The sequence below is a fragment of the Anomalospiza imberbis genome, chromosome 5 (genome assembly GCF_031753505.1).
Source record: "Anomalospiza imberbis isolate Cuckoo-Finch-1a 21T00152 chromosome 5, ASM3175350v1, whole genome shotgun sequence".
In the NCBI taxonomy this organism is placed as follows: Eukaryota; Metazoa; Chordata; class Aves; order Passeriformes; family Viduidae; genus Anomalospiza; species Anomalospiza imberbis.
The window spans coordinates 46257441-46268267 of record NC_089685.1 but is presented as its reverse complement, the minus strand read 5'-3'; the positions used below and the strand labels follow the sequence as shown (position 1 = coordinate 46268267).

The window sequence follows — 10827 nt, the reverse complement described above, 5'->3', positions numbered from 1 at the left end:
CTTTTAAACATGCTAACCCCAAGTATGCCAACGTAACACTAGATGAAGCTGTACATAATTTCATGGAATTAAAGCAACAATGGACCAAAGATCTTTCCAAATTTTTAGAAGTGTATGGACAGTAATATCCAGCCATTTGCTACACCTAGACTGAATGCTTTAAGAAAAAGTGTTAGCTGGTTCTCAGTAGTTACCATTAGGCAAAAGTGCATTGTCTTTCTGATTGTGCAGATACCTGGAAGGAAGGTGCTGAATTTGTTATAGTAATACTAAAATGACTAAGCCAAGAGGAAATACAATTTTGTTCATTTCTGTTACTTAACATTCTGATTTATTATACAAATATGTATTCCTTACCAATCTTCAAATTTCCAAATAAAAGAACCATTGTAAGACACTTCATTGAGCACTCTGACCAGTATTTTTCTGCAGCACTTTTTCAAAAGAAGACAAAAGATCCCAAACCAAAAGAAGTGTAACACTCCAGTTCCCCAGTTTTAGATTTTTCCTGCTCTGGGCTGAGTGAACAGCCCGTTACTGTACAAGTAGTTTTGCTCCCATCTGTATTTCTCTGTCTTTAAATATTGTGGAAAAAAAACCTAAAAGTCCTCAATACATATCCCTGTAGATTTCCTGCAGTAAAGGGTGTAAATGTGCATCAGATTCAGTCTTCTTGATTATCTGAACAAGCTGAGCATGCTCTGTGACCAGCTGTCGGAGGTCAGCCATTTTTTGGAGAAGTTTTGGGAAGAGGAAGGTGTCATCAGGATGGTTGTTTTGCAAGTGAAGTTTCAGTACATGCACAATGCTCTCCTGCATTTTTTCAATGTGTCCTACATTTACAAGACCAGGACGATCTGTTCTCAAAACAAGCAAAAGAATACATGTCATAATTTTATAATGATTCCTCAAAGTGTAGTTAGTGGTAGTACTGAATCTTCCAGAGGATAGAAGCTTTCCCATTAAATTTTTTAATTCATGAGAGGGAAATATTAAAATTTACTACCTTAGAGAACAAATGGGTAATTCTTACCTCCACAGCAAATAATGGCAGCAACAAAAAGGGATATATCGCTATCATCCAAATCCAGTGCATTGAATTTCATTGCAAAATCAAATTTTGGCTCCATTATATCACAGAAAGGCTTTCTCAGGCTTTTCAGGAACTCCCGGGTTATAAATCCATTCCCATAAGCCACCAGCATCCCGTCCTTGTTCATCACAGAGGCCAACATGGCAAATATGGCTTCGTACACCCCATACTTCAATAGTGTCACCTGATCGTTCAAGTCCAGGTTGGAGAAGCCAGGGATGGATTTAGCAAATTCCGTGAGTTCTGTGACAGTCTCCACAGATGTACACTGGCAGCAGTGGAAGATTCGAACTTCTGCTTCCTTGTTCTGAATCCCATTGGCTACCAGTTTTGCCACCAGGGTCTTCTCTGCCATACATAAGGTATCCATATCGTGTATAACAAATGGCTATGGAGAAAAAAACCCACTAGTTCAGTCACTAAATAACCGTTATCAATTGTTCTCTTCCTAAAAAATAAGAATTTTGCTAAACTTTAACTTCCATGCTAATCAGTCCTCAACTATCAATAAACCCTGACATCTTTTATACTTCTCATCAGGACAAACAGTGTATGAGAAACTGCAATACCTAACAAGTCTGCTCTGCAAACAGCAATGCAAAAAGTCAAATGTAAAGATGTATGGCATATCTTTAGATTTATCTAATAGTTACAGCGAAGCCCCAGCACTCCTGTGCTTGGGATGCACAAATCCATCTCAGAGCCAGTCTCAGAGGGTTCACAAAAGACTTGTATTACCTTCTCCAGAGGTCCAGGTTATTCTGCCTACACTCCTATTGATTCCTAAACTAACTACACTTGATGCACATCATGATGCTTTCCTGAAGAACCCTAGGGGAATACAGACAGTAATTTCAATATAGGGCAGCATATTTGCATAAGAATATGAACCTTGCACTTCTCTTGTGTTTTATTATCACATTCTCATAGACAATGTCCCAGCTGTCCCAACTTTCTAGCTGCAGTTGGTGCTGAGTAATTTCTAAACAGAGAATCCCACTAGAATGCCAAGGACAAAATTTGGTCTTTTCCATAATCCCATTTGTTTTGAAAGGTACATGCTTTACAAACAGATGAGCCACTCTCTTAAAACATCTTTATCAAAAGCAGCATTCAGACCTTCTTACAAACAATCAGAACTCAAAAATATTTTGATACATATCTGCAGGGCAACAACCAAAATGAAGTACAATCCACTAAAGAAAAACAACAAACGCCAGTGCTTCCCAGCCTAGCAAACTCACAGCAACTGACCTTGAACAGAAACTTATTTCCATACACACCAAGCACCTTCCTTGTGCTGCTTTGCTCAGCTCATGGGGAACATACAGTGTTCTGTCAGGAACTCATAGAATTCACTGGTCTCCTTCAGAAAACTGTCCAACAGGTCAGGTTCCTATGGTTTTCCATTTTAAAATGTTTATGGCTACTGCACATTCCATCTCACTCCAGCACAGTTACACAGAGCAGAACTTTCCATGGGAAGGTGGATATGAGTGGAAAGTGACAAAACAAGAAACACAACACATCTCTAAACCTTTAAAAGACGTACACTATCTTATATACTTCTTTTTTAAATTTAACATCATTTCAGTATGCAAAAAAAAGGCTAAGGACTTGGGAGCTAAATTAAAAAATGACACCATGTCATCATGAAAAATGCTCATTCATTCTGAAATTAATTGTAGTGATGCCAAAAATTAGGATTCACTGAAATTAGCTGTTAATACACAGTTCTGAAACAGGTGGGTTGTTAATTACAATCAAAAAACCCCTTCTTTTAAAATTTGCTTTTCTGCAGAAAAGTCAAAAGAAAATGAAAATGTTTGTTTACTTAAGAGAGGATGAAATAGCCTAAAAGCCCTTTGCTGTTCCCTGCATATGGAAAAAATTTGATAGCAGCTTGTTTGCAACATCCTAGGCTGATTCTTCATTAATTTTTATGGGCATATTCACCCGGGCACACGTGTACTGGTCACTGTTGGCTGCTTAGTCCCGTGGCCATGGCCACACACATTCAAATACAAGAACTGGGATTAAGTACTCTAGGATCCATCCTGCACACATGCTGTGGCTTATGGTTCTGACACAGGGTAACAAGCACAAAATTGATTTTCTGCAGAAGCCCACTCACAGAGAAGCTAAAGGTGGTATTTACTGTAGGCTCACGTCAGCCTGCAACCTTAAAATATTTAAGCCTGTGCCTCATTTTACATACCTCTTTAGTGTAATGAAAAAGACTGGGATAATTCATGTGTCTCTCTTCTAATGCAGAAAGCTGTAGGCTAGACTATGCCAAATTCCATAATACAGAAGACAGCTTGCTTACAATTTTGATAACACTCATCCCCCCACTTACATGGTTTTCATTATGGCATATGTAAAGTTTCTTCCCTGCAAATTTTTACTGAAACTGAAGTTGCTGATAAAATAAGGTACTTCTACATAAAAGCAAAAAAATCACAGCAGAGCTTAAATAAATATGCATAAAGTGAAACAAGCGAGTCTTTACATCGATTATACTCTCCCATGTGCTGCTAACAAAAAGCAGTTGATCAAATTAGGTAGACCTTGGCTAAATTGCCCTGAAAGAAAAATAACTTCTACAGCAAATGTGTCTTCAAAACCTTGCTTGCTTCTGCCTTTCAGAGGAACCATACAGAAAAGACCAGGAAGGCTGGGTGAGGAAATGGCCAGCACTGTAAACAAAAAATTACAAACTCAAGTTTTCTTTCCCCTCCTGCTATAAATATTATTCTGATTAAAGGAAAAGTCATGCAGAGCACCTGTACACCCTACAAGCTAATAGTACTTATCCTGGCATTTGTGTAATAAAAATTCTTTTTTTTTCACTGTCATAATAGGAAAATAATTTTGAACCATTCTCCCCATATCAAGAGGTATTCATATTCAGATATCACTTCATTTTTGATTAAGGACAAAATTTTAGGGTTATGAGTTTCCATTTACAAGGTAATCACCTGATTTTCCTAAAGCTTCTTACTATTCTGAAAGTGGTTAAAAGCAACCATATTTACTACAGATATTTGCTTTGAATATTTCACGTCTGTATTATCATGATATTTATTTTCTAAAAGATTTGCTAAATCGTCTATCAAATTATTACAATCACCTTATGTACCTGTCAGTCTTATTTTAAAGTAACAGAAAAAGTACTTACTGGATTGTTATTGGTTTTCCCTGCAAGGATGATTCTGGCTTTAACCTTGTTCATATTGAAGTTTTTCAGGTAGGCATCATGAATTCTTTTGGCAAGTGATTTGAGATCTGCCATTTCTGAATCTTCTACATAATTTTCACCTGTTAGAATTTCTGCTTTGAGCTTGGCTTTCTCAGACCTCGGCATTCGTCCAAAACGTATTGCTGATAGGAAGACATAATTGTAAAACAAACACAAATTATACAAGAACTTAAGCCTTTTACCATTGCTGATCAGAGCAGTAAGATTTTTCTGTCTAGAAAAACTGAGGTAGACGTGAAGACATTGGCCCCTTCCCAACACAGTCAGTGACTAATATGCTAAACTGAAGGAAATCAGGTGTTTCAGAACACAAAGTGCTATCTGCAGTGGGCTAGAACACATTCCTTTTCCCTTCTATATTTCCTAAATATTCTTGTATTTCCTTTTCTCCTTACTGAGTTCTACAGCTCCCAATGTGAAACTCAAAGTCCACCTTGGGAGCTCTTAAAACACTAAGTAAACTCATGACAGGAGCTTGGCAGAAAGCATAAACACGAGCTGGAGGGCTGCAACGGAGTCAGGCCTGAATTGCACTGCTGGCTCAGAACCTGCAGGAGCATCCAGTTCTTCATTCAACACATCTGTACTGCCAGTGGGAACCCCAGCCCAAAGACCTGCATTTACAGCTCAAAGGCTATAGGCAACAAAATCTCCTCTACTCCCAACACTCCACACTGCTTTCTCAACAGACTAGCCCTTCAAGACTGGAGAGGAGAACAGTCTGAATACCCAATCTAGTCATTGGGATATTCTTCCGAGAGGCAGAATATGTAAGTCTGAAACACCTCTGGGTATGGAGGTCTCCTGGCTTTTGGGCAAGTGGTCCTACCATTCATGGGCACATGCACATCCTTCTTCAGTTTCAGTTTCAAGCTAAGCCAGCCCCATTTCAGCCTTGGGAAGTGTGCAAGGGTTTGAGATGGCTCATAGAGTGAGTTGCTTGCACAGCATTTCAGCATCCAATCAGTGAGGACAGGACCTCACTGCCTACACTGAGCAATTCAAGGCATGAACACCATCAGCCCTTCAACGTGCCCAGGGGTTCTTCTCATGACATAAGGAGGTGACTCTAGGCATGATCTAAAATATAGCTGTGCACTTCAATGGAAGTCCAACAAAGAAAGCCTGTTTGGAATCTGGCTTAGGTGCTTCCTTCCCTTTAAGGGTGAGTGGTCACACCAACCTGCTGAAAAAGTGGAAGAATACCTGCTTTAAACTAAAACTTACAGTTTTAAGATCATGGGTGTAAATTTAGTTGCAGTGCTTTTCCTGAGAAGTATTGGCAGCAAATTAGCAGTCATCCCTTCCCCCTGCTGCCTCCCACGTTTGCTGCAATAAAACTGGCTATTCCCTTCAATTGGAGCACAGGTGGCCACAGTGTTTTTAGTAGGATGAAACAGGTTCACAGGGATGTCAGTTCCTGCCAACCAGCACAGCTCCCTGCTCAGCTCCCAACCTGAGATGTCACTTTGTTGTCCAGCATATTTTTTGAGGATGGTTATCCCCAGTCTTGCAGAGACTACCAACCCTCTTTCAATGCACCTCAATCTCAGTCAAGACTCATTGCAAGACAGCCAGGCTTCTGCAGAACCAGGAAGTAAACTCTCACAATGCCTCCTACTGGGACTCTGAGCTACAATGTCACAAGCAGCTTCCCCAGTCATGTTCCCATCCCACCTATCCCCACTGCATAGTTTCCTTAGGAAATTTGTCTCCTAACCCACAGCTTTTCACCTACCCCAGCATTTTTGCCTACTTTCACATTGCACCTGCCCCCAAGTTCAGCCTGGACAATATCAGAGCCAAGCAGGGAAAACTACTGTCATCTGGCCAGGTGAGATGTGCTTTCTCATGGCTTGGCCTCTCCCTCTTTACCAGTGTTGCTCAGCAAGCTATGTCCTGCACAGAAAACTGCCTTGTGGGCTGAAATTGGTCTGTAAGCCACAAGCTTGCCGCCCTTATCTTAAATCACTAGCACAAACAACAACATAACTTTTAAACTGGATATCTAAATGCTCTGAATTTTTAACCATTCTGTTTAACAAATAACCTACCAGATTCCTGTTGCACAGTCAGCATAGACCTTTGCCCTCCCTCCCCACTTTCCGAACCATCTGCTCAAGAGCTGTTGCACTGTAACCTGAAAAATAATGAAGGCTGTTTTCCTACAGATTTCTATCCTACATCACTCCCCTTCACAATGAAAGCAGTTGTTCTCCTCCTACTCTTCTACAAAATCCTTGATCAGAATTCTTCCAGTATTGAAATTTGTTTCAATGGAAGTACTGGTGCCAAAGTTCTGGGGTGAAGAAAGGAAATAAATGAACATTCATATGGACAAACTGAGATGTAGCAAACTGTGTAAAGCTCATAACAGCCCATTTGGCAGCTCTGTATCAACCACAGCAGGGAAACTTGCGTCCCCCACAGCAACCTATCCTGTAAAAAATCTGAGGTTCAATTCATGTGTGTGAGTAAAAATGCTATCCAAGTGCCTGCCTCCAGCAGCAGACTCTGGGTAGGAACAAACAAATTAAGGGCACTCTTACCTACCATTATGTGACATTCCAACTGAAAGGCACTTTTGAAAACGACAGTATTGGCACTTATTACGATTTTTTTTCTGAATTTTGCAGTTGCGATCACATTTATCATAGTTGAGTTTTAAACGAATTGTTCTTCTAAAAAAGCCCTATAAAAAGTTTGAAAAAAAACAATATGTAATATTAATGAATGTTGACTACTAAGCTTCAATCATACAGGTAATTTTTTTTCTTTTACCGTTTATTGTACAACAGCCTCTACCTCAACTGCTCTTTCCAGGATGTCTCCAGTCTGCAATGCAAGGTTGCTCACACACTGCCCAACCACAGGGACAGCAAATCCAGAGCCATCTCAACAGTTTGTGTCACATCACAGAGCAACATGTCATTTAGGCTGTGGGACACACCTGGCTAGGAACTGGTTCCCCGTCTCTAATAGATATTCTGCGTTATTCCATAAGATTTACATTCAAATGGTCATACTGACATGATGCCTGAAAGAAAGACTGTTATTTAACAAGAACACAAAGACTGTTACTGCCTTCCTGTTACCTTCTAATATAGAAAAAAGATCGAAATCTAAAACCTTAGGGGAAAAAGAAAAGAATCTTATACTTCATGGCTCATATCATCTCAAGAATTATGCATTAATGATAAGAGTAATTTGCGCCAGAGACATGCCCTGGCCCCACAACTACAAGAGGTACAAGACTAAGGGATTCAGGCAGCATGTGGTGGAGGTGAGAAATTCACGATTTGCTGCTGTCAGGAATGTGGCATACCCCTCCTAGTCATACTCCCAACACAAATAAAATGCTACTGGGAGTGGGGGAGTGGGGCTAGTGGAGCAAAAAGGCTTTTTTTTTTTTTTTTGGTCATGGTTTCGTGTTTTGTTTTAGTATTTCACTAACTACATGCAGAAAAGCAGTATTAAAATTATCACTGTGAATTGCTCCTGCTTGATGAAGGTCCGAGTTATGGCATCTGGATGATCTACTTCAGAAAAAAGACCACAGATAGGAATTGTAATGGCTAGACCTATAGTAATTAAACATTTATGCACCAAATGTTTATTTTCATATTACCCCATAAATAAAGTAACATGATTTAGGTTCTTAAGAAGAAAATTATGACTGTACCTTACAACCTTCACAAGCATGTACTCCGTAATGGTAGCCTGAGGCTTTATCCCCACAAATTCTACATTCAATGTTTAGTGCTCCACTGGGTGATTCATCTATGCTACCTGGAGCTGTGGCAAAATTAATGGATGAAGGACTGGATGCTGGTGAAAGGGTGTCTAAAAAAAAAGGAACACTTCATAAATACTATACTATCAAGATTGATACAGTTTCTATACTAATAACCACATAAAAAATGAGCTCATTCTAAAAAATAATCTTGTATAATAGTCATTAAGTGAACTAACAGTTCAATCATAAGTCTTTGAAAAATAATTCATATTTCCAGTGCAAATACACACAAAATACAGGTAATTTTGATGCGACATGGGATGTCAAGAAGGAAAAGGCCTTACTGAAGTGACTCTGGCAACAAGAACTATTTGGGTGATAATGGACCCAATAAATACATACCACACCACTGTTCTTTGCAGAAAGGCTGTGAACAGCTCATCTTGGCTTTGCATCTTTCATCTCTTGTGCTGCAGGGATGAGCAGGGCATCTCTTGTTGCAGTACCACAAGAGACACATTCCTACCTCACACTGATACACTTAAGATACATTATAAGGACCCCTGACCTTTGAAAAGCTACTCATGATTTTAAATTATGGTCTAAACTAAGGGCTGAAGAGCAGATGGACAAGTCCTGCACATCAGTCGAAAGGCTGTACAGATGTTAAAAGGAAGGTAACACAAATGTCTGCTTCTAAAATAGCCTTGCTCAGATATTTTGTGTTTTTCTTCTGACGGGCAAAGCATTTCTGAATTGTACAATGAAATAAACTCACCAGACGTGCCACCAGTAGATGAACACATTACAAAATGAACACGTTCCAATCTTAATTATTTCAATTAATATTTCCACCTTTTTTTGAGGAAAATATTTTCTGAGGCCAGAATTCCTTTTATCTTCCATCTTGCAACTTGCACCACAAGACTTCAGCAAATTAATGGGTGTGTTATTTTAACAGACAGATTAAGAAACACTCATGAATGTAGGTCAGCAAGTATTATGTTGGAAAAAAACCTTGGCACGGAACTCAGAGTCTCCATTGCCAGCGCTGCCAAGCCCACAGGCATCAGAGTCATCAGAACAGCCTAAACCCCAGGATTTTTTAAAGTGTTATTTCATTTTACTTGCCTTATGGAATTTGAACCTTGGAAGTTTACATTTTCCATGTTCTCTGACCACAAAACCAGTACATTTTGCAGTGAGCAATACTCCATGAGTACTCTGAATACTCCATGAGAAGGTGACAGCAGAAGCTGATCTAAATTATTGTAGGCCTTGTACAAACCTACACTCAAATAACTGTAAAGCCTCCTGCCTCTGCAGGACCATGTTATAAACAAACACACACATATATAAAGCACATCATAACTTTTCCTGTACAAGGCATCTCTCTCATGAGAAGGTCTACAACCAAAAGGGAACAAAATCGTAGTTCTAGAAACATTCCTTTAGTCCACAGTGCCAGAAGGCAGTTCTCCCCATTGCCTTCAAACCCACACTGCTCATTTCAACTGCCTCAGTTCTATTATTCCAAGGTGAAATAGGGATCACAAGCTGGGAATTGATCTAAAGCAAGAACCCCCCAAAATAAAGCATAAAGCAAACTAATCAAAAGGTTATCAGCAAACTACTTCAAATGGCTCTCCCGCTAGAAGACTTGCAAACTCCCAGATTCAACAGGAAAACCTTACTGAGAATTCCAGTGTCCCACACCACTGCAGTGATTCCCATTCTGATCTCCCAAAGCCTCTGACTAAAGGCTATGTAACTTTATGTTACAGTCATTCTTCAGTGACATTTGTCTAATATATTAACTTTAGCCTTAAGTATTTTAAGACTATGCCATAATCAGTTTATATATTTCCAGTGTCACTTCATCATAAGCAATAACTATTGCATTAAAGTAGTTATTAATTTCTACCATTCTATTTATAAAAGAAAGTTTTATGTTAAACCAAACTCTTACCTGTTATAACTGATCCATCAGATCCTGGACCATTTCCCAGTGATTGGAATTCTGTTAAACTTAAAGCTCCAGAACTATCATCACCTAGAGACTGGGACAGGTCTTGAATGTTCTCCATATCTTGTAGGAACTCTCCAGATAAAGGGCTGTCTATATCCTCCTCCTCCAAGGGAGTAAGGGGATAGAGCTGGTTTTCAGTGTCCACCATTTTGATCAAGTAGAGCAGTCACTTAAACTTCTTTTTTTCTGGTGAAAGAATAATTTTTAAAAATTCAGATATTTTAAAAAATATTTGAACCAATTGCAGCACACTGAATACAGGATTTCTAATCCAAAAGTGAAATATTATACAACACTCTATTGCTCTGGAAGCTTTATGCAACATGAATCATCAAGAGCACAGGGTGGGGAAAATTCCCCAAAAGACTTCAAGATGAATGAAAGTTATGACAAGGTCTATCTGTAGATAGTTGTTTTCTCTCCATTGCTGAGAAAAGTATTTCTACAGAAGGCATTATGCACTTCCCACCAAAACTTATAACAAACATCAATATTCTACTCACTCTTCCTGAGCAGGAAAAATAAAGGCGATGCTGTCACTATTACTAAGTTTCCATCTCATTCTACAAATACCATTAGTACAGATCTATTTGCCCCATTTCTTTGAAACAGGATAGTTTTAACCAGAAAAGGAAAATAATTTCTATGTCACATAGTGCAGCAAGCAGGGATATATATAGGAGAGTAAGTATGGGAATTTATCTATG

The 10827-nt window shown here is 39.1% G+C and overlaps 1 protein-coding gene across 3 annotated transcripts; it reads right to left on the bottom strand.

Moving 5' to 3' along the window:
- Positions 1-289: 289 nt before the first annotated feature.
- Positions 290-10323, bottom strand: PPARA (peroxisome proliferator activated receptor alpha). Of its 3 annotated transcripts, XM_068190547.1 has the most exons (6): positions 10061-10323; positions 8038-8198; positions 6909-7047; positions 4275-4477; positions 1034-1481; positions 290-857 (listed from the first exon to the last, which is right to left on the bottom strand). In XM_068190547.1, the coding sequence occupies exons 1-6, from the start codon at positions 10266-10268 to the stop codon at positions 610-612; spliced, it is 1407 nt and encodes a 468-aa protein (XP_068046648.1). In that variant the 5' UTR covers positions 10269-10323; the 3' UTR covers positions 290-609. The 3 variants fall into 3 exon arrangements, with proteins under 3 accessions (XP_068046648.1, XP_068046650.1, XP_068046649.1); XM_068190549.1 differs by lacking the exon at positions 8038-8198 and having other exon boundaries at positions 6905-7047; positions 10061-10183; XM_068190548.1 differs by lacking the exon at positions 10061-10323 and having other exon boundaries at positions 6905-7047; positions 8038-8177.
- Between the last annotated feature and the right edge of the window lie 504 nt (positions 10324-10827).